Source organism: Pezoporus flaviventris, unplaced genomic scaffold, assembly GCF_033815535.1.
Source record: "Pezoporus flaviventris isolate CSIRO_AGI_PZ_B2104156 unplaced genomic scaffold, CSIRO_AGI_Pfla_v1 ptg000021l, whole genome shotgun sequence".
NCBI lineage: Eukaryota > Metazoa > Chordata > Aves > Psittaciformes > Psittacidae > Pezoporus > Pezoporus flaviventris.
In genome coordinates, this window is record NW_026892569.1 from 3,821,265 (window position 1) to 3,845,432 (window position 24,168).

The window sequence follows — 24,168 nt, forward strand, 5'->3', positions numbered from 1 at the left end:
AATCATTGTTATCTGCAGATCAGGATTTGATTTGCAGAGGACTCAGAAATGTTTCTGTTGTTTTAATTAAGTATTCCTGGCTTTTTGTTACGTAGGATAGTGCTCTCTCCTAGTTTTGCTTATAAAGGTAGTTTAGTTTCCCTATCCTGCAGTGTGCTAGGCACACATGGGTAACTCACACTGCACTCCAAGTAGGGAACTAACAGTTTACTAAATAGGTTTCTTCTAAGGCTTTCTAGTTAGGGGAAGAAAGAGCTTCCGAACTGAGTATTGTAATATTGTTTCCTGGCAAATTTTGAAATCATCTGGGTCAGTTCCTCATGCCCAGGAATAATAATGTTGAAAGCAAGTTTCTGTGCTGTTGGGCTCTCTTGTTTCCACAGTGCTTGAACAGCAGCTGTTGATAACAGCCCAGTGCTTAACTCTGGTTTGCCTGGATTGCTGTGTGTGGTGTCAGATGGAGCCGAACACCCCGAATTGTGCATCTGTGTTCCTTTACCAGATTGTGTTCAGAGGACACAATGGGGGGAAAAGTTGCTCCTCTGAGCACATGGTGGCCTCTTGAAAAGGCATGTCTGCCTTGCCTCATCATCCTTCAGAGTGTCTCTTATTTCTTGCTGTGTTTAGAAAAGCAGACTGGTTTCTGAGCAGTTGGGTTTCCTCTTAAAGCACTGACAGTATTTCACACTAGATTGTGCTGGGAACAGCATGTGAAGGAGTAGGTAGGGTACTTCTTCCCAGTACCAGTGGGTACCAGTTCCTTGTGCTGCTGCTTTAGTAGTGTCCCCTCCACATTGCAGCAGCCCTGATGGAACCTCTTAAGTTGCATAGCTGCTGCAGGCTGGAGCTTTGCTGGCAAAGCTACACTCCTGGTTGTTCAAGGACTCTTGAAATGTTGTTTCATATGAAAGGAAATCCTATCATTGATGTCCCTTTTTTTAATAAAAAGGAGGTTTTGCTTGCTGAGAAAACTCAGTGTGTCTCATTTAGGTAAAGCCTGCAGTGTCTGATGTAGCTGAATGAAAATTACTGCCTTGCTCAATTTGCCGCCTTATTATTTTTTTAATTACTTTTATTATTAATGGCATCCCTAGAGATTTAGAGCCTATTGAGTCTATTCAGCATCTGTTGTAGAAACGGTAGTTTCTCATTTTGCTTCTATGTGAACGTAGCCTGGTTGTTACGTGATAGAGAAGTGTACAGTGTTCCAGTGCCATGCAAGCTCAGTGAAATTTTACTCTGATAAACCAGCCCACCCCTGCATTGCCAGGGGACTCTGCAAGAGTTTGTCAGTAGAAGCTTTTTAGGTTTTTTTTTTAAGCAAAGCTGTTACGCCTCTCTATGCATGCCAGGTGTTGAGGTTATCTGCCCCTCTCAAAGAGTAAGTTGTGTGCAAGTTTAAGCATTATGCTGTAGTGATTGTAAACCCTGTCATGTAGTTCTTGCTAGTGACCATCGCTTGAAGGTTTGTAGGCTGTTTCAGTCCTGTAAGTTCTGAGTTCAGAACAGTATTTGACAAGATGACAGTGATGGCAAAACAGTGACTCTTGATCTGTCTGCATCAGAGCTGACTTAAAAATTGGAGCCTAAGCATGCAAGTTTATAGAAGTTCATCTTGCTTCAAAGTTAAAGTTAACCTTGCATTTGCTAGCAAGTTATGGATGTTGGAAACGTGTTGTCAAAACACAGATCTGAACCAGTGATATTGGTGTGCAACTTCAAAATCTTAAAATCCCATTCAGCTGTAGCTGTACAATGGGGGGGGGTGGTGTGTTAGACTGAATTGACTTTTGGTGGATTTTTTGCAGACATTGGGCCATATTAAATTCTCTCTTAAAACTAGTAATTGATAGGCTTATTTAGCAGTGATGCTGTATATGCTATGCCACATTATTAGGCATTAAATGTTGATACATACTCAGATTTGGAGATCCTTGTTCATGCTAACAAATGCTTTTGTAAGTCATCTTGCTATAAGAGTACAGATTTTCTTCGTGCTTATCTAATAACATCCTTTTATGAAGGATGCTTTTGGAAATGTATTCTACTTTTGTTTTAGTACAGTCTTTTGGGGAGGTGATCAGTTTCAGCATTTAAATGACCCTTTCAGTAGGGAGCTCCTTTTCTCAGCATCTCTTCTTTTTATTGCTCATTTTCCAAATTTGGTGTCTCTCCTGTGTTTTTTAAAGGGTGAAACTTAAGTATCCTAAAACCTGAAGGCAGATGCTCACATGTCACATATACATCATCCTTTAGTCCAGCTTGACAATTTCTGTTACTACTCAAGAATGGAAAGATACTTATTAGCAGCAGCGATAAAGCACGTCTTTAACATCAAGTCTAGTGTTCCTAGTTTTTAGCTTTAGTTACAGCTGCTAAAAGTTTTCTTCAGATGTTTGTTATTTTAGTTTATAATAACCATGAGCAGTTGCTTTGGGGAATCTACATGTTAAATTTCCATCAGACTCATTTATACCCTCATGCTGCCAACTGCACCTTCTTACTCAACAGGAAGTTTTGAGCCTCTTTGCTTTCCTCAGGATTATACATAGCTTAATAAACAGTCAAATAGGAAGAAGTAGTTAAGTAATTGATTTTGTTTTAAATCTGTTATATTATGCACATCTTGGTTGCTGCCAGCTTTATGAACTGTTTTAGAATTTTTGCTAGTGAGAGCAGCTTATTTTTGACAAGCAAGTAAAATGGCCTTAGTTTTATCATCATTCTGGTGGTAGTAGGCAAGTAAATTTTGTACTGAGATCAGTGAATTTTCCATAACAATTTTGCAAGCCCTTGTAAATCATGGAACATTTGGTATTTTGCAGTAAGGTGTGTCTGTAGATGAGAACACCAGAAGCAGTTGCACAGCATGTTTACAACATGCTGAAGCACTGGTTTGAATTTTCAGTGATGGATTAAACTGAAGCTCTGAGTGGATCAGTGAATGGGTCAATAGCATGATGAGGGCAGTTGCAATAAGTCTATAGACATGAAGCTTGTGCAGCACTTGCAACATGAGACTAAAATTATTTACACTGGAAAAAATTGCACACCTAAGAAAAATTACTTAGTAATCTCAAGGCCATCTTTTTTTTTTTACATTTATGGTTGCATCCCCATTTCATAAGCACTTGGTTGTGGATTTTGTATAGATTAATACAGTTTTTCTCCTGCTGTAGAACTTCTTCCCAACAAACCCAATAAATGAGTAGGAAGCACTGCTTTTTGCTGAATGCTTTGCTGTGGGCCTAACTGCTACTTGTGGTAAGCAAATGCTTAGGCTGAGAGCAAGAAGAGGAGTTGTAAAATTGCTTTAATTCAGCTGGAATTTAGGGTGGTATTGCAGTTGGGAGCTGATGCCATTTTAATCTGTTACATATTACAAATTTTGTTTTGAACAAGAGAGATGTATTGTGCCCTTTTTTCTTAATTTCTGTTTATTTTTTAAATGGGCCATTTAAAAACTTAATAGAAAATTATTTTTCATGTGAAATACTGGAACAAGAAAGCAGCTGAAAAACTCATTCTGCTATGTACTTTTGTCTTAGATTTTGTACATGCTCATGAATCAGAAGTTTTACGTTTGTAAACTTTAAGAAATTGTGATTATTTGGGCAGTCCTGCATCCCCATCAAACAAGACAAAATATGCTTAAAATATGGTAAATATGGTGTTTTGCCAATTCTTCACAATTTTACCTTTATTTAGATATTATATACATACCCACAGGCTCCTGCAGTGCCTGCTGATGGGTCGCTGTGCAGGTCAGCATCACACAGCAAGCACAGACAGGCACAGTGATCTCCTGCAGCTCCAGGGATGGAGCAGAGACTGTCAGGGAGCAGTTGCCATCATTGGAGCAGGCCTCTCCCACTGATTCAGACTAGGCAGAGAAAGCAGCTGCAGGGTGAGCATCTGCTGGACACCCTTTGAGCTTTCATTGGCACTCGTTAGTTTCTGCAGATGAGATATGAAATTATCTCCTGTTGCAGCTTAGGTAGGTGCTACAGCTGAGGAGCAAGACTGCCAGTGCTGTGAGAGCTTCCAGGCAGGTTCTTGCTCTAAAAGGAGAAACAGAGCAGCATGTCTTCCAAAACTTTGGCATGACTTTTGTTTTGCTTCGTGCAGACACAGTAAGTTAAATTTTATGGAATTAGTGGTTAAGTAAACATCAAGCTCTCTTCCAATAGCTGATACTCAGCATTGTTATTCACCATCACTGCTATTTTCCATCCACACTGTCTTATCAGAGGTGGCCTTGTGCTTAATTCTTCTTTTTCCCATCTTGTGATTTCAAATTAAGTAGCTGCAAAAGGGAAGGGTTGTTGCTCTTGAGAAGTGCTGTTTTGCACGAGTCCTTGTAGCTATGGCTCTTCCTTCTCCAGAGTGTGTGGGAACTTTTGTTTGCTGCAAAGTCTTATACTCCTTGGTATCATGAACCCACCACAGAGATGTATCAGAATATAAACCTGTAGTCCAAAATGTGCATCATACACTGTTGGACATATCTTTTTGAATTAATTATTTTCATAGGGTTGTGTTGTAGGGAAGGACGAAGACCTAGGGCAGTATGGTAAGCGGAGCCCGTGAGACTAGATGGAGAATGCCCAGGTTTGTAGTCAATCAGTGATACTTCATAACCAGAAAGCCCAGACTGATTTGTCAACTTCCCTTTAAACAAGACTACAAACCAACCCCAACCCGAAAAAAAACAAAATAAACCAAAGTTTTGTGCAAGTTCTGTGTACTTGCAGAACTGCAATCAGTGGTGCTTCTGCACTGAGAATTTTCCAGCAAATTCCCAACTAGCCCTGTTCTCTGGAAGATGTGTCGTACTTAATTTGACAGGAGGTGAATGGTCCTGATTTGCTTTCACCTTTGGATTTGTGGTAGCATCTGCAAATGGTATTTGCAGTTTCCAGTTCTGTACTGTATTGGAATGGGTGTTTTGAGGAAATATGTGACTACTCAGTTTCAGGATGGCAAAATTCTGGTCAAACTGCTTCCAAAAACATCCTATGGCCCTAACTTTACACTGTTTGTAATGGGATTATATGAAACAATGTATATTAAAAAAGAACTGTGGAAGTATTGAAATATCTATTACATTGTGCTATTGAGCAGTTGTACTGAAATAGTTTCATAGATCAGTTCTAGGACTCTCTTAGTACTGGCTTTGTGATTTTTAGCATATTCTCACTAAGGAAAAAAAAAACCAAAAATGGAAACATGAGCTGCAAAATCTGTGCAGTGGCAACTCTGGGAATAAACCCCTGATTTATAGGCTTTGATTTGTAAGTATGCCCAAATAATTAAAAATAGGCAATGCTGAGGCTGCTGTCCCAAGTAAAAATTGAGTATTCTTTCTACAGGCACCATTCAAAAAGCTTCAGCTACCCTGTAGGGACACAGAGGCAGTGACTAGCCACTTTACAGCAAAATGTGTGGTATATATGGAGGTGACAGCTTGCATTTCCTTTAACCAAATTAAGAATGGGAAAGTTATTCACCCTAAAAAGCAGGGAGCTGGCAGCTTTGTGAGACCACTAAATGTTAAGTACTGCAGATAATTCTGAACTCTAAAGTTTAAAACCCAAGTACTGTGGAGGGTGTTCAAACTGAGCCATGACCTGAAGTCTAAAAACTTCTGGTGGACAAACAGAGTTGAAAATAGCTCTTCTTCTGAAGTCTGAACAAGTCAAGGTTTGTTGTTGTGGCCAGCAATAGTTATCGCAAAGCTGAGGCTTCTTTATCTCTGCTTTGCTTATTCTTGGCTCTTTCGGTGAGGTAGGAGAGAGTGGTTGAATGGTCAAGGAGGATGTTGAACAGTTTGTTGGAAGCTTTCTGGAGGTGGCCATACATTCTTAAATGTACTTAGTTTATTTTGTGGTGGGTGATAGTTTCGTTTGTGTGAAGCTGTTACTTTCACCTTTTTGTCCAAAATGTTCAGACTTAACACTCAAGAGCCTTTAAAACACCTTGCTGTGCCAGCTCAGAAGTAGATGTTCCTTAGGTTTATTTCTGTATTTTTAAACATCTGTATTTCGAATTAAAAACACAGCATTAGCACATTCAAAGAAAATTCTTTCAACAAGATGCTGCTCAGTCACTATTTCTTGCTGTTTGTATCTGTCTAGTTGTCTTTTATTGTTTTAGCATTGCTTTGTGGTCTTCTACTGTGCAGAAAACTTCTCGGATAAATGCAGACAGCTTCCATACTGCTCTGCAGTTGTACACCAAGGATGGTTTGTTCATTCATTCTCATTGCTAAAAAGGACCGTGTGGCCATCATAAATGATCTGGAAAATATGCATGCAAGAATGAGTGCTCACCTGGTCATGGTTGGGGTTTAATTATGCTAAAGCTTTGGTTCTTCTAAATGTAAAACTCTTTTAAGGAGATGTTAATGTTCATGGGTTAGTTTCTAACCTTGCTTTACAATATCACTCAGAAAGTATGCTGATTGTATTATTGATGTGGCACTATTTCATAAAAACGCATGAAAATTCCTTTAGTCTTGTTTTCTTGTTCTTCTTTGAGCAAAGATACATTGGTGTGTGACTGGGATTATTAAAATAACCATGCACTTCACACTGCACAGTGTATAAAACACTTCTCAAAGAAATGGCAAGCCATGCAGAGGTCTGCTGGTATCACCTCTTGCATCAAAGCCCGAACAGCATGAAATCATCTAAATCCTCCGTACTTCACGTTACACGAGGCTTTTGACTCTGAAATCCCACTCGATGCCACTTTCATTCTTCTGATAACATAGTTGTAAGGAAGCAGCAGCATTTGTAATTAGATCCACATTTCTGGGGATTGCCGGGGTTCCTCAGGGTCTCTGTGTTGCTGTGGGTATAAAGCCAGCTGCTGTCTCTGCCTCACTGTGTCCACAGGAGGTGGGTGGTTTGCCTTTACTCAAGGCAGAAGGACCAGGTAAATCCCAAACATTTACAGAAATTAGGGTCACATAAAAATATGGTGCAGCTTATCCTCCTATATCCCTGTTGAAATCCAGGTCTGAGTAACTACCGTGTGTTGGTTGTGCGGTGATTTGTGCTGCTCTGCTCCTCAGCCCATTTGCAGGGGTTATGAGTGGAGCAGCAGAATTCCTGGGCAGTAGCCCTCTGGAATTGGTCCCGAAAGGGGCTTTAAAGAAAGCTTTGAGATAGAGGAAAAAATGCAAGTAGTAAAACACTGTGAGATGCTTGCCAGAACCTTAAAACTACAGTTGTGTTTTTGTTGTTGCTTTTTGGGGTTTTGTTTTTGTTTTTTTGTTTGTTTGTTTTTTTTTCATTTCAAGAGCGCAGTAACATAGGCAGTGAGCCCTTCGGGAAAAGGTTTGCATTTATTTCACTTCCTATGAGCCAAATGTCCCAGTGTTGCTTCATATGACAATCTGAGGGTATAGTATTTGCAGGCATTATATTTCTGTGCAGGTCTGTTACTGAAAGATAGTAAAGAATATTTGTGTGCATCATCTATGATAGTTGATGGTAAATACCAATGCGCCAAAGCTATGCTCAGAATAGACAATGTATTTCAGCTCTTTGTGCCTTAGTATGTCCTTGCTGCAAAGATTGTGAATTATTGAGCAAATACCTGCTTCTGTGATGTAAACTATGTTTAACTAGTGTGAAACAGTTTATCTGGCTGAAGGTAACTTTGAAAGCACAGTTTAAAGCAGTTTAATCGCTCTTAGTTTTAAAGGGGTTGAAAAAAAGAAGATAATGTTCATGTATTTGTCATGTCAGTGTTGGGTCATAATGGTTGAGTCTTTACCCAGACTGTTGCTTAATTTAGGGGAAAATTGTCTGATCAAAACACAACTTTATCTTAATGTTCCTTTAGGTAGAAGTATCTCAGATACTTGCTCAAGTATTTGGGGTCTGCTTAGGAGTACAAGAACCAGATGTAATACTAAGTATGTTTTTGGAAGTTGAGACTTGTTAGCTGAGATTTTTGTGTAATGTTGATACTTTAAACCTTCTACTAAATGACAATATACTTCTTCAGTGCAAATAGTGGTTAGAAAGTTTGGAAGAGGCTGAGTTGGGGTTTGATTTTTCTCACTTAAATGGTTCATACAAACAAAGAATACATCTAATGTCATGGAAAGCAAGCTGATAAGCCGATCTGGGGATGAAACATGGTTAATACTTGTTTCTGCAGCTGTTTATTCTTACAGTAAAAATACAGAAATGCTTTTAACTTTCTGTTCAGTTTTTGACTCTGAATTCTGCAGTAGAAGGCAGAGCATGTTGAATTGTAGCCCAACTGAGAATGAGGCTTGTTTCTCTCCACTGATACTTCTTTCTTCTTCCATGTTCAGATACTGCTGGGGAAAATGACTAGTATCCACTGCAGAGTATCAGTGATTTTACATTTGTAAGAGCACATAGTGATAGGAAAAAGCGGGGAATGGCTTTAACCTGAGAGAGGGGATATTTAGGTTAGATATTAGGGAGCTCTTCCCTGTGAGGGTGCTGAGGCACTGCCACAGGGTGCCCAGAGAAGCTGTGGCTGCCCCATCCCTGGCAGTGTTCAAGGGCAGGTTGGATGGGGCTGGGAGCAACTTGGTCTATGGAAGGGTATCTCTGCCTGTGTCAGGGTGTTGGAGCTGGGTGATCTGAAGGTCCCTTCCAACCCAAACCATACTGTAATTCTGTGGTCTTTGCTAGGGGTGTTGGGTTAGATCAGTGTTTGCCCTTGAAGTGTTTTTTTGGTAAGCATGGAAACTGGGAGCAAGTTTTGGATATTGCAGCTACTTTACTTGATTATGGTTACTATGGTTATAGTTTGCTTTGGTTAAAAATGTGCTGCTCTACTTGCTTTGCTTGGCTTTTTTGTAAAGGGTTTGTAACCAGTGTATTCTGGCTGTAGTAGCAGCATGTGCCTTATTTGAAGGATTTTATTACTCCTATTATTCTTACTATTAGTATGCCAGTTGCTTAACCTCCCTGTTTTTTAACCTTCCTAGCCTTGCTGCTAGTGTGTGAAATGGCCAAATTAGGAATTGGAAAGTGAATGGGTTATTTGCGTTACTTAAAATAAATAAATAAAACTGTTCTAGTAGATGTTGAAACATGCTTGGTGTTGACAGGAGTCTCAGCACCTTCCTGCCTCCTTCCTTGGTGTGGCAGGAGAAACCCCATCAGCAGGCCTGGTGCCCCTTCCTGCATGTCCCTTGTCTACGCATGCTGCTGCCTGCTCTCTTCCCTTTCAGTCTGGGGTTTGCCCTTACTAGGGAGCCATCCTGGCATGTAAGCAGGAGTATGCAAATAACGGTGTTTGGAGAAGTTGTGCTAGTTATATGAATGGCTGGCCAGAATGTGATAAAACTTAAATGTACTGTGCTGTCACAAATAAGGAGCGGAAGATCATGGGGCGAAGTGTCTCTGCAGGAGCACTTCAGGGCTGGTCTTTTTTGGATTCCAGCCTTCTCTGGGGACATGCAGTGTGATTTATTTATGTATTATTTTTTATTATTTGTTTATTTTAGTTGAAGTTACCATTTTAAAATTTGTATCTTCACTCAAGCAGTGCAGCACCTCCCGCAACAGGAGCGGCAGCTCTGTCACTGCAGAGATTGGATGTAAGCCTTAGGAATAACATCACAAGCAGGCACATCAGTTGTGCAAAGTAGAAAATCTTTGAAGGTGCTCTCAAATTCTTGAAGTGGGATTTCCCATGAATGGCTCGGGTTTCTGGCTTAGCTGGCTGTGTAAACAGCAAATAACTGTAAGCCTGAGCAGAAGTGGCAGCTTCAAGCAGTGATGTTAATCATGTATAATCACACAGGGAGATGGTATCTGCCCTCTCTTTGAAGATTTCTTGATACTTTATCTCTTCTTTTTCCTTTTTTTTTTTTCTTTTTTGAGTAGGTGGTTAGCAGGTTGCTTGACACAAGCTACTGTTGTCAGCTTTTGGTGTGGTTGCATCAATCTGAAAATCTTTTCCGTGTAACCCAAACGCTTCTTCTGACGTGTTTATTCTCAGTCTTACAGACAGAAATTGCTATATATGGGACTTCAAATGCAAGGATGCTGAATATCTTCTCTGTTCTGTGGAACAGGTAACTGCTTGATACAATCTGCAAAATGTTTCAGCATCATAGTTACTTAAGGCTGAAGATCAGGTAATCTTTCCTCAGAAATGAATGCAGCTTGTAGCATAAAATTAGTTACAGTTTCTGTGTTGGGTGGAAAATCCAAGTGCCAGTGGTATTGAGACAGGTCACAGGCCTGATTACAACCTGTTGCATAGTTTATAATAAGCTGTGGTTCTGAAATGAAATTAAATATTTGGGTATATCTGGCTTCAGTAAGCACATCTTGTTACCATTATACAGAAAACCAGTGTCAAGAGGTTTATTAGTTACTTGTACCTTCCTGTGACAGGGAGTAGAACTTCTCTGAGTGTTCCATTGTCTGTATCATCTCTGAATGCAGATATGAGCAATTAGTGTTTTGTACTTTTTTTCTTTATCACATGAATTCACTAAGCTTATTAAAGTCTCTCTAGATGTTTCTAGTAAAAAATGGATGCAGGTACAGAGCTATACAGCAGAAACCCTTGGGTTTCTGTGTGCCAGTTGTGACTTAATGATACTTGTGTACTGTTTTCCTTGGCAATCTGTTGTAGGCTGATGTGAAATACTTGAATCGTATTTATGACCAAGATAATGGCTATGGATGTGCTTAAACAACTATTGCAATTAGTATTCGGCTCATAATGGACAACTAATGGAGTCAATAACCTGTTCTTCCCACCCCCCCCCCCCGCCCCTGCAAGCTGTGTGGACATAGGGAGCATAGATCTTTCTGGCATGTTAAAGAGGTTGGATCGATCACGGTAGTCTGAGTGTTCAAAGTATAAACGGCTTTGTGATATGCCAGGCCAGGAGGGAGAGGTCTTAAGCTGTTACGCTGAGAGGATATTACAGTTTGGATGAGGAATGCAGGAGGGACGAAGGTACCAATTTCTACAAGACATGTGAGGACCAATAACCAAGCTATTGGTTACTTGCAAGGCTACTTTTTTGTGTAAATCATAATTTGAAATGGAAATAGTCTTTGGAAAACAGTTTGCCTGTGTGTTTTATCCGAAAACCATTGGGAACTGCAGACAATAGTGTAAAGATGGTGTGTCGGAGCCTGGCACGGCTGTAGCCCCATGGAACCATGAATGCCCACTTGTCTTCTGTCCTCCTGTCAGGGAGCTTCGGTCGTGGTCCTTGGGACAAAGTCCTCTCAGTTACCTTCTCTTGCTCTTTGTTATTTGCGCAAGATTGGCTGCTTTGGGTAACCAGAAGCTCATTTGAAAAATTAAATTGAAAATATGCAGGAGACTGTTTATTGGGAAACTTACTTTTATCATTCTGTGTTCTTCTCTTGAAGTGTACCCACAGCATGCAGCTGGCAAACTTCTTGAAAGCTACTTTTTCAATATTGTCCCCTACAGTTGACTGTGATTTCATGACATGGACGGAAGAAAGGGAGCATTACACTTAAGAATGTTTAATGAGGCCAAAAACTGATGTGAAACAGCAATTTGGAGTGTTTCTTAATTTTAAAATTTGTATCGTGTTCGGTAGCAGCAGTAGTATTTCACATTAAATAAGAGCATCCATTTGGTTGTTGAAATAAATCTTCGTACTGCTCTTGGTGAAGTGATTTTTATTGTGTAAAACTGACTATAGATCTATCTTTTTATTGTCATTATAGAAAACCTAGAATAAACTCTCAGTTGGTGGCACAGCAAGTTGCCCAGCAATATGCAACCCCACCACCACCTAAGAAGGAGAAGAAGGAGAAAGTGGAAAAACAAGACAAAGAAAAACCTGACAAAGAGAAGGAAATTAGTCCAAGTGTTACAAAGAAGAACGCTAACAAGAAGACTAAGTAAGTTTGAAGGGTACCCTATTAAACATGATGTGGTTTCAGTAGCATTGTGCATTGATTAATCATGTAGTACAACTAATGTCATACTCTCTGTCTTCCTTCCAATTTTACAGACCAAAGTCAGACATTGTGAAAGATCCTCCTAGCGAAGCGAACAGCATACAGTCTGGGAATACTACAACAAAGACCAGCGACTCAAATCACACTTCAAGGTAACTTTATAGTTAAGCTCTTGGTATCTGACAGCTGTGTTAAATAGCAAACAATGTGGTTTTGTTTGTTTTTTTTTTTTTGATGGACAGAGTACCATCTAACCCACAGGGCATTGGTTTAGTATGGCAAGACCATCAGTGGCTATGAGCCGTCTCAGTGTACAAGCACTCAGACACTCTGCTGGTGAGGACGGATTCAGGCATTGGAAATACTTACTCTGTTGTCCACTCAGTTTTCATTTCTCTGCTATAGTAATCATATTGTCAATTGGGCAGTAATGCTTTTGGTATAAAACACAGCGAGTGGAAAAACATTAACCAGTATTTGTAGTGGTGTGTAACATTCTTATCATCACTTGATAGCAGTAACAAAGGTCACTTTTTTAGCTTCTTTATCTGCAATTCAGTCACTGTAATTAATTTTCCAAGTATATTGGATTAAAAACCTTCATGAACAGCTTTGCTAGAATCTTGGTACCAACAAAAAGCGTGAATGGTTGGTTTTGCTTTTATCTAGGTTTCAAGTGAGTAGCTGTCTGTGGAGAAAGGTTTCTTCCTAGTCTTTCCTGTACCAATACTCTGTGCTTGTTTTCTTTAAGTGACACCTTGTGCTTTATTTCTTAAAAATTCAGCATCAAAGAGCAGTTTTTAGATTACTGAACTTGGAGAGCTCTAAGAGGCAGAATTCAACAGGGCACTTTGCCTATGTGGGCTATAGAAGAATTGCATCTCTTTTTAAAACATGCTGTAATAAGTATTTTACAGTGAAGCCACATGAACTGAAGCAGTATTAGCTGCAGACAGTTGTAAAGCACATGGGAAATCTGGTTCATGCTGCTATTAGCATTAAGGTTGGCAAGACATGACTGCAGAAAACAGTTGTCTTGGAAGTTTCTAAATAATAGCATGAAACTCTTTAATAAGAGTAAATATCCTTTACACAGTAACTGACTTGAATGTAGTGAGGGCATGTGAGATTTGCTCTGCTAGAAGACTGAGCTGTTTGCAGGGACTGCTGTTAACTCTTCCTCAGCCCCCAAAGATCAAAGTGTCCATTCCTCATTTGATTAGAGAAATATGGCTTTATTGCAGTGATTTATTTTTCCCCATTCTGTTTGGAATGGTACTTATTTTCAGACCTAAGTTGTAGGAGACTTGATGCACTTGACTGATGACATAATATTAAATTGATAGATTACAACAAATAATTGTTTTTACTCTTTGAAGGAGTCGCTCTGTCTACTGCAGAGTCTTTTAGTCCATGCTTTGTAGCAAGCTTCTGTCATTCCCAATTAATCCTTAATAATATCAGGTCTAGCTGGATGTTTTTAAGGGATACATCATCTCCTTCTGTTGTTAAACAGTCTTTAAGCATTTAGTTTAGTGGAACCTTTCTTGCAGTTCACTGCCCTCAGAAGTTCTGTCTTTTTAAAGGATCTGGTTTTTATACAACTTACATGTTCAGATTTTTTTCATGCCCAGATTTCTTAACTGTTTTTGTAAATTGGCTTTTAAGGATCCCTGGATTTCTAAGAAGTCCTTTTTGAACTTATTGGATTGTTTCTGACAAAATACTTTGGTCTGTTCCATGACTTCTTGTACACTTTCATATTCATGGTTTTGAAACACCTTTCTTATTTGGCCATAAATCCTTTCAGCTATAAACATAAAACATCAGGGTGTTTAATATTGCAGAATAATGTGAATGGGGCCATCCCTTTGCCTTCTATAGGAAACAAAAATAGTATGCATGTGCTGAAGAGAGACTAGGTTTCCATCTGTGCTTCATCAGCTCTTTGCACAGGGGAGACTCCTAAAACTGGCTGCAGCAATGGTTGGAGAGCTCAGTTCTAAAACTGACATTGAGAATATGTTCGTGAGCAGTACTGTAGAGATATCCTGCACCTCAGCCCTGCTTCCACAGAGTCCTTTCATGTGACTTTGTCTTGGCCTTTAAAGGTGCATGGGCAGTTTCATTCAGGTGCTTGGTGCATGGCTTATCTCAAAGGCTGCTGGTAGCAGGAGCTTTTCTGGGCAGAATGCAGCTTAGGCCATATGAACTCATTTTAGTCTTCCTTTTTTTGTCCCCTGAATACCACTATTGGCACTGGCTTTTGACAAGCAGTAGTGGGAGTTCATGTGCCTGTTCAGCCCTGTTGAAAGGTGGAGGAAGAAAGGTCTGTTCCGGTATCTGGGCCAGCATTTTTTCAACTGTTTCTGAGTACAAGAGAAAACAAATGACCCAGGCAAATTACAGGAAGAACTGGGTTTCCTAGAGGAACTTGGGGCTTAGGGAGGAAAATACGTATGCGTACTACGCTTCCGGGAACGCTTGCTGCTGTGTTTGCTACCGATGCTTTGGGGGCAGCCTGCATCTGCAGAGATGCTATCTGAAAGCTGACGGAAACCCCAAAACATGCTGATTTATCTGGCCTTTCTTGTTACCCACAAACAAGGTGACATCATTTCATCTAGCCTGTGGTTATGTGTTGAGTTTGCCAGCGCCTGCAAATGCGTATGCCCGACGCATATATGTGGGTGTGTGTGTCTCACTGCTGCGGGAATTCACTAAGCTCAGCTGTGGGTCTGAAAAGGCTGGTCACTGAACCAAGGGGCTGTTTTAAGTAGGAGGTTTTACTGACAGTTACCCCAGTGCAGTGATTGTTTGAATTGTATTTTCTATCTAGTCAAAAGGCTTTTCCTCTAGTACTTGTTAAAAATTGAACCAGCCTCCTAAGCTAGGTATGCAAATACTGTTTGTGGTGCAGTAACGTCATTTTTGGTAAGGAAGTTTGCAGAGGTGCAGTTGTTCTATTTTTGAAGCCATACATCCAGTCTTAATACTTTATTCTGTCCAGTTCTAGAATGCCACTTGGATAATGACTACTTAAGGACTTTCCCCTTGTTAACTTACCCCTGCAGACCACTGAGTGTGCATGGTGAATACCAAGTTTGTCAAATTTCCTCTTTTTTTTTGTTTTGATCGCACTAGCCTAATGTGCTGCAGACAAGCAGGAGGAAAGATGGATTGGTTTAAAAGCTGGAGCTTGATCCCAAAGTAAACTAACCTTCCCTCCATCCCTGGGAAATAAGGCAGTTCTCGGCAAGCTACTTTTCAGTGATGTATAAAGACTCTCCATTTTAATTTCCCTTTTGGGAATATTCCACTGCTTCAGCCTGACCTTTAATTAGGAGCAAAAGCTGTAAATTGCAGCAGTTGCTGCAGCTGACTTGGAATTCTCTGGTAGCTGGAGGAGTGTCCAAAATTTGTTGTATTAAAGCTTTGGACCAGCCTCTGAAATGTGCGTGACTGTCAGCTTCCTAGAGTCTAGGCCCTTATTAACTGCATTACTAATTGAATGATAGCACAGCATGCAAATTACTGAGATAATCTTGAGTAATAAATACCAATGTGGTGTGTTCTGGTGGCTTTGATCCCCCCATCCTTTCCCCTAACCAAAAACGCTAGCTGCAAGAAACACTGTTGCACATTCTGGGTTTTATTTACAATAGCCTCAGTTCCAGAGGGAACATTTAGAGCAATTTTATACATAGGCTGATTGGGCATCTGATTTGTATAAGCTCAAAGCAGTTGAAAGAGAAGCCAAGTTGTCCCAGTGCCTGTGTTGTTTGCAGCTGCAGAGTTTCAATATGGGAATGAAAGAACCGTGGTCAAATGCTTTCATGTGGTTTTGTATTGCAGAGTCACAGCCTTGTCTCATAACATCAGGGCACATGATGAGATGGTGAATTTAGATAAGAGAATGCTTTCATCTGCCCCTTGGGGAGAAGATCCTTTGGTCTGTCTGGCTCCTGTCCGCTTGGCTCTGCTGTAGTGTCCTCCTTTCTGGCAGACTTGGATTAGGAATAAGTCCACAGCAGACACCGTTTGCAAGACAGGTCTTTCCTCTGGGGCTGAGCATGCTGCTGCAGCCCTCGTGACCCAGGCTGTCACAGGGAAGCAGGTCAAACCTTCATCTTCTGCTGTGCAGCATTCACTGCTGCTTGGGCTCTCCCAGTTACTGCCATCTGTGTGGGCAACCATAGGGAAAGTCACATGGAGTTTGTTGTCAAATCCTTTTCCTAATAAAGTTTTCCCTTCTCGCTTATTTTTATCTGCTTTATAAATGTTTTCTCATTTCTTTTAGACCCAGACTGAAAAATGTGGACAGAAGTACCGCACAGCAGCTGGCAGTCACAGTGGGGAATGTCACAGTAATTATCACAGACTTTAAAGAAAAGACTCGCTCTTCTTCCACGTCGTCTTCTACAGTGACCTCCAGTGCAGGATCAGAGCAACAGAATCAGAGCAGCTCGGGCTCTGAGAGCACAGACAAGGGCTCGTCCCGTTCCTCCACGCCAAAGGGGGACATGTCAGCAGTCAACGATGAATCTTTCTGAAAATTGCACATGCAGTTGTGGAAACTATGAATTCAGGGTATGAAATTCAAACACTCCACCTGCCCATGCTGTTCAGATCCTGGAGAGCCTCTTCTGTGCTTGAACACACACACTCGGACATCGACCTCTTACTGATGCAACCAGGATAACTTCTGCTTGCCGTGGGCATCTGGACACCAAGGAATTTCTCACCCTGACGATTACTCTTGACACTTTTATGTATTCCATTGTTTTATATGATTTTCCTAACAATCATTTATAATTGGATGTGCTCCTGAACCTACTTTTTTATAATATCTGCTGTGCACAATTTTCCATGAACATTACAACTTTTTGTTTTGGGGTAGGGAGCGGGTGGGGAGGGAAGGGGGCTTTATTTATTGCATTCACAAACTCCATCCTCTTTCAACATATCCTTTTTAAGTTCAGTTCTTCTTCCAGTTATACTGTGTACTATCAGTTTTGATATAAATTATATATAAATATATATATAAATAAATATATATAAAGGGTTATTTGAAACCAATACATGGAAACGCTGGTGCTTGAAACACTGTGAAGTGAAAAAAAAAAATCATTTTTGAACAGTTCAAGATCTGGGACAGTCCCCTTCTGTGAAAGTACTGAAACTGAAATGGAACTGGTCTTAGGTGAAAAGCGTTCCTGAAGGTTTGAATCTGGATGGGACCTGTTCTCTCTATTGTTCCTTCCCCGTTTCTTCCCTAAGCAATGTCTAAAATGTACTGGACACACGGTTTTGATTTTTATAGCTTGGGATCTGAAATGAGAAAAGATTACTCCAGGTAGCTTGTATTTCCCTGAGGGTAATTCAGATTGGTGATGTGCAAGTTCATGTCCAGCTGGAGCATAAGCATTCGCAACTGGAGTGGTACTGGCATGGCACAGAGTCATTGTTTTAGTAACATGACTATCACTCTTGTGCGTAGCCAATCCCACAGATGTTTGGTGTTCTTAGATTTAATAAATTTAGTCCATCTGCATCAGTGACCAAGATAACTTTAGAACTGGAGTGGTTTGCTTTGGGTTAGAAGGCAGCAGGGAGCCGTAGGGCTGGGAGTGATTGCAGGTTGAGGGAGCAAGCTGGTGCTCATTCCAGCCCGTGGCATGTGGGTCAGTCCTCGTCTGTCCCATCTGTGCTGTTGGGGTGGCTCTTCTTGAAATCCATCTCTGTTCCAAGAGTGGTTTCTGAACAGAATCTCCTCCAGTGATGATGCTGGGCTTGTCAGCGTTTGGACACTTCTCAGTCTCCTGTGATGGGAGCAAAAGTAGGGAAAAACTTTCATGCTGGCAAGTGAGTGGCACGTGTGGCTCATGCTCATTACCAGCATCTCCTTCGTTCTTGCTCTAAAGCTATTCAGACTGTAATTTCTTTTCTTGGCCTGTTAATGTTGCTTTACAGTTTACCTTCCATGCATTATCCTGCTAAAACACTAGGCTGAAGAGGTGAAACAGAACAACAAATCCCAAACCTTTTTGGCTTTTCGTCTTTATTTAGTGGCCCCAGGGTGCTTTGCAGTAATTTCAGGTGCAGAGGCTATGGCTTCATTTGACATCAAATGCATAACTTTCGGGCATGATGAAAGAGGGCCGCATTTCGACAACTTTGTGCCAGCTTGTTATATTGTGAATTACTTGCTTAGCAAGAGTAATTTCTCTTTGTGGAGGCAACTGATTTAAGATTTCTTTTAAAATCTGTGTGGTTTTGAGTAGCAGACATAGGTTCCTTTCACACTGGCGACAGAAATGTGTGAGTAGGGATCTGTTACAGCCCCAGCTCCAAGGTATGTGCAGTAGCAGTGCCTTTGCAGCAGTGGTTTTACTCTGAAACTTTAACGTGGGCACCCCAACTTAATTTTGCTTATATTCACAGTATAGGCTGTCTTTACCTTTTTAAGCATTTTTAAAGTATTAAAAGAACCAAAGGAAACCAGATGCTTCCTATGAGCATCAAGACAATTTATTATACATAGTTTTAAATACTATGACTTTCTCAATCCACAATTTAACATTAGTGGGATATTGCAAAGACATTCCTTTTCCAGTTTTTACTATTCCTTTAAGGGTCTCAGGGAGGGTAAACTGGTCAGCCATATTTATTTATTTTACTGAAATGTATTGGAATAATTTTTTAAGAGAGATTTTTTGAAGATGCCCCCGAACTTGTATATTTTGCACTGCTTTATAAATGATCCATTTTCAATTAGGCTTGCGTGCATCTCGGCCATGATCCAGCGAAGAGTGTGAGCCATTGGTGAGTCCCTCTGGCTTCAGGCGGGGCTAATTCTGGTGCTTCAAGTCAAACTATGTGCTCGCCTTCTTCACTGAATCTGGGATTTTGTGCAAAAACAAAATAAAGCGTTGTGTGTACCAGGAAATGGCTTCTTTTTCAAGTGAAAATGGACCTGTAGATCAGTTGAAAAAGCTTTAAGGCCGTAACCAGCTACTCATGGCTATTGGTAAAGTCGGTAACATCTGTCTCTTTGGGTGTGCCTCCTTGATAAAGCAGCTTATTATAAATAAGTGGGAAAATTTCTTTGGAACAAGTGACCTGTAATTCTGCGTTCAGTAGAAATTGCTAGCTAAGCATTGAACCTCCCCAGCCTCATCCGTAGCTGTTGTGTTGTGGATTTGACAGATAGTGTTTGCTTTTACACTTAATTTCTGAAGTTAGCATCCTGACGACATGTGTCCATGGGTGGGATTCCCTCTGCGTTATCCCACTGTTGGTGGGGAACGTGCTTAAGAACCAAACCAACCAAAACACTAGCATAGGGGAAGGACGGATTCGTGGTGTTCAGTGGCACAGAAAGCAGGTAAGTAAAGCACAGTGTTACGTTTGCAAAGTTTCAACTCTTACACAGACACACACACACAGACACCAACACAGCTTGCCTGACTTGCTCAGTTTGATGTAGTTCTGCAAAGGGAAAATGACAGCGTTTTACACCACCAGGCTATTTATTTTAATTGGAACACTTTGCTTGTTTCAAATTGGACAGATCAAAACAATTGGCAGCAGCTTCTGTGACTTTATTTCCACTGAGATGTTTTCACCTGCCTTACCAAGATCATTCTCAGTCTACTTTTTTAAGCTCTACCGTACACTTAAATTATTGAAAATTTATTAATTGCTGACTATATGATAACCTTTGCTTGTATGTAACCGAATGGTTTTAAGAGCCAACATTTAGAGTATGACAATGGAGCTGAACAGTTTTTAATGCGCAAGCAGTTCTGTTCTTGTGTATGACTTGTAACCTTAATTTACTGTGTAAAGATGGTTACATTATTTCCTTAGCTTTGTTTGTTGGAGACAAATATAGAATGCTTGTTTAAGTATGTCAAAACATAATCTTATCTTGTGGATTTTTATGTTAATGTATTATACGAGCTATATTTTTCATTTGCCCAGAAAGACAGCTTGTATAACGCTCTTGAAAGTTTTTCCGCTCTGTAAAGTCTTTAGAGCTGACAGTCCTGTTAGGTTTGTTTTAATCTTCATGCTAAAGTGTCAATGGTGGTTTTGTGAACTGGTCAGAAATTCACAGGTCTTAAATGTTTTTGGGAAATTTATATTGGACACTGCTCTTTGTCTAGCAAATAAAAGATGTTAATATATTCCTGTTACTGGCATGTGCACGACTGTTATTAGAAGCCACTTTATCATTTTCCTGCTTTAAATAGAAATGTCTATTTATGAATTCTGCTTGTAGTTTTTTCACAAATAAAATAGTAAAATTTAATTAAATCTGAAAGCTCTCTTTTTTGGGAGATGCCAGGATCCAGAAAAAGCAGAGAGTCCCATTCTTGGAGCCGTCTGTACATCTTGTTCGTGAGCCGCCGCTCGAGCACCTCACTTCTGCAAACAGGGTTGTGCCTGTAGGAAGCTTCAGTCCAGTGAGTAAATCCGTGTTGTTCCTTGGGACTAACAATGAATTGAAACTGTACTGCGCGTGTGTGCAGAATTTGGGCTCTGGTGCTTTGAAGTATGCATTTCCCCCTTTTCTGTAGCTGCAGAAACGACGAGGCTTAGTGCAGAGGATTTTAGTGAGAGCCCTTGGGAGTTCCTTCGGCTTGTGCTAACAAACTCCCATGGGTGAAATTAATAAAGTTTAATTGAGAGCCTAATATTATAGCATTAAAATATGTTTTGCAAGCAGTATTTTGGTGTTCTGCCTTGGAAACAAGGTGATGTGAATTACTGCGCTCTGTCTAGTTCTTAGTTTCTCCCCCCATCCAGGACGGGGCATGTGTGGCGTATCTTCAAATACAAAGTTTGAAAACCAAGCAATAGGTAAAATTCAAAGGAGAGAAAAATTTACTCTAGAGGTTTTTCTTAGGAATCTGAGGACAGTTCTAAGCTACGAGCTGTCCGGGTGTTTTTGTGTATGCTGGGGGAAGTGTGTGTTACAACTAGAGGTCACTTGAAAAAAAGGCACTGTGCAAACAGACTCTTAAATGCTTTTAACCTCAGTTGGAAGCGATTCAAAATCCTTTGTGCCAAGAATAAGAAGAAACAGGAAAGGTAGTGGTTGTTCTACAGAACTGAAAAGCACTTGCTTGGAACGCTGGGCAAGAGAGTAGAGAAACAGCCCTTGCCTTGGAGAGCGTACAGTCCCTGTCCTCAACCTGCAAAAGGTGGGCAAAGTAGTGAGAGCTGTGGGAAGCAGAGGAGGTGGCTTCATCAGCATCCACCTCCTCCATTGCAAGGAGGAGCATTGAATAGAGCCAGCAAATGGCATTCCATGGCAGTGCTGGTACCTGCCAAGCCTTCCCAGTCACCATTTCCCTGAGACTTTGGTTGGCTGATCTCCTGGTATTGACTTGCCTTGGAGCCACATGAGCTGAGAGCTTTGCTCAGCTCTGGACCTGAAGAATTGACCCTGCTGTGGTGGTTGGAGAGGTTGGAGGAGGTTGGAGACTGCAGGGATAAGGGTACCCAGGGCCGCTTCAAGGTATGTATTGGACTTAGGTGTTGTGCTGAAAGGTTTAGGTATACTTACAGGTAGCACAGAAGCAGCTGGGGGTGGGGAGATCAAGCTCATGGCTCCTTAGGACTTTGTAAACTTAATTTTCTGGCCCAAACAGTTGCATGTTTTAAGAGTTGGAGATGTTATAAAAATCATCACCCACTCACCTGAGAGAGAAGAAAACCCCCTCCTCCATAAGGCTTCTGTCACCTAATTCTTTAAACTACATCTGTTTAAATCTGAGCATGCCTCCTTCACACAGCAATTTGGGGGCAATTAAAATGAGCAGACACTCCCACCCTGCAGTCTGGCAGGAGCTGTAGGAACCCACGGCAGGGCTGTGCCTGTTCCTTACCCACCAGCCACGCAGCCCTCTCGTGATTAGCTGTGTATGTCCAGCGGTGTTTTATTGCATCGAATGGGAGTTTGCAGGGGTCAAAGCAAAAAGTTGCCTGCAAAGGACATGTCGGATGTTCCCATGGGAACGTGACTGCTGAGTGCCGTGCTGAGTCAGCAAAGTGCCCCAACTGTGGGCAAACTCCTTCCCGCCTCATGGAGGCAGCTACATGAAGAAGAAACCGCATTGGTGGCTGCAGAGCTGTTGCCTGTCTTTCCTTGTTTACATGAACAAAAACCCCAAACAACCCCCAAAACCTGCCTGGGAAACTGGGTGCCCCTTACTGCAGAAGGGGAGGTGTGAAGACGAAGCGCTGCTGTGGGAGCAGGTTTGAGTGTGGCTTCCTCCAGGGTACGTACTTTTGGCTTCAGGCAAGTTTCTTGCCTTGCTGCGTGTTGGATGGACTGCTGCAGCCCCATTCGTTTGGTTGTTTAACTGTAAACCTGAGGATAACATGTTTTAAAGAGAGCAGAGCTGTGGAACTTCGCAAACTGAAAACCCAACAAAATAACCCCAAAGAAAGCCCCTAAATCCCTGGTATATAGGTCTCCCCACATGAATTAGTTTCATTTCTTTTCCCTGTGCGGCTTTCCCTTTGTGCCACCAAAAAAAGAAATGAACTACACAAGCATGATAGAGATCGCATTTAATGTATTTGCTGTTTTCTTGAATCCTCTCCCAGTGCTCCCTGGCCATCTGGGTTTCATGGGGTGGATGCCGTGCCTGTGCAGACTTCAGCACAGAGCCTGAGGGCGGCTTGAAACCTTTCATAGGGAGTACTAGGAGCCAACGTGTCCTGATCATGGAAAGCCAGCAGGATCTGGAAGGAGGAAGAATAGCTGCGATTTGCACCCCTGATTCCTTCATGGCTTTTGTAGTTGTAATAAGGACAGGGAAATGTCAGCTCTTTCTGCCCTTCTTGGCTGTTTGTTTCTGGGTATTTAGATGTGTAAGTCTTGCTTGTCATTTGCTGGTTTCCACCTTATGATGGCTGATTGCTTGGTATTTGTACAAGAGCCCTTTTCCAGACGGGGTTGAGGCCAATGCTGATCCCAGCTGAACCTGTCTAATGGGAAGGATGTCAGCAGCTTCTGCAGTGTTCCTCATTGCTTATTTAGGTGTCTCAGCAGAGACAAAGCTGAAATCACCAATAACATCAGAAGGCTGCTTCAGAAATTCCTAATTGAACCATTTCAAACCAGGCCAGTGCAATTATCCCACTTGGAAAACCTTCATAGCATGGAAGCCTGTAACAGTGAAGGGCACTTCATAACTAATTCTGGTCTCCACCTCATATTCATATTGAAGCTGGAAAACAGTGTTTTACTGCAGCCAGGTCTTGTACTGCAAATGTCACAGTGCTTGCCTCAAGTCCCCTCTTGCTCCTCAAACAGGGATTGCTCCTCACAGAGCAGTGAATGATCTGGCAGCCTTGGCTGCACAGGAAACACAGAAGGCACGAGCCAGTTATGCTTCCTAGATGAGGAATCATGAAACAAACAGTTCTTTGTTCTCCTCTGTCTCCATAGGAAAGGAAAAAAGAGGAGAGAGAAATCGCTCTCCACCGGGGTTATTTACTATTTCCAGGATCCTGATGATTTCAGGACTTTCTAATGGTACTAATTTTTTCCAGCTTCTTGTTTTTCAGTGTTGGGAGCTGTCAAGACTCTTCCAACATACCTGAGGGGCTGTTCCAGCACCCGCATCGCCTCTTCTCCAAAACCATTCTGAGAACCACTTGTAAGCGCACGGTAACTACTCGGAAGTTACACTGTGAGAATCCCCGTTGCTCTGCCTCCCTGCTTCGGCAACTCTCCTTTCCTCCTGCCAGCAGGTGAGACGGAGGCATTCAAAGCCTGTAACACTGATAGCGTTCACTCAAATACCGTGAAATTCCCAGTGTAATACACACTTGATAACAGCACATCAACAGCTTTTAGGAAATATTAATTGGCCGCAGCTACTGGGGCTGGCTGGAGTTGGAGTTTGGAGGTCTGAAGTGTTTAAGCTGCTCTAAATTGCTCTCAAGTGCTGGAAAAAAGCTGACTTTGGGTACATATCCCCGTGAGCAGGAGGGAGCTGGCATGCTGCAGAAACACATGGTTGCCCAGGTAAGGAAAATGGGAATGAATAAAGCTGATTTTTATTCCATCTCAAACTGTGCTGTTGGGGCTGTGTAATTCATGTTACCTGGGAAGTTTGGGGTGGCATTGGCAGGAGACGTTTTCCATGTTTATATGTGTATTTTAGGGGGGGATTAA

General features: G+C 41.4%; 1 protein-coding gene across 1 annotated transcript in view; it reads left to right on the plus strand.

Annotated features, from left to right (window-relative positions):
* The window catches only part of RYBP (RING1 and YY1 binding protein), a 45,054-nt gene extending 24,766 nt beyond the window's left edge, over window positions 1-20,288 (plus strand). Inside the window, exons 3-5 of the mRNA XM_061455724.1 lie at window positions 11,730-11,906; window positions 12,020-12,118; window positions 16,267-20,288. Of these exons, the coding sequence (XP_061311708.1) occupies window positions 11,730-11,906; window positions 12,020-12,118; window positions 16,267-16,519 (529 nt within the window). The 3' untranslated portion in view covers window positions 16,520-20,288. The remainder of the gene's footprint in view (window positions 1-11,729; window positions 11,907-12,019; window positions 12,119-16,266) is intronic.
* The last annotated feature ends 3,880 nt before the right edge of the window (window positions 20,289-24,168 follow it).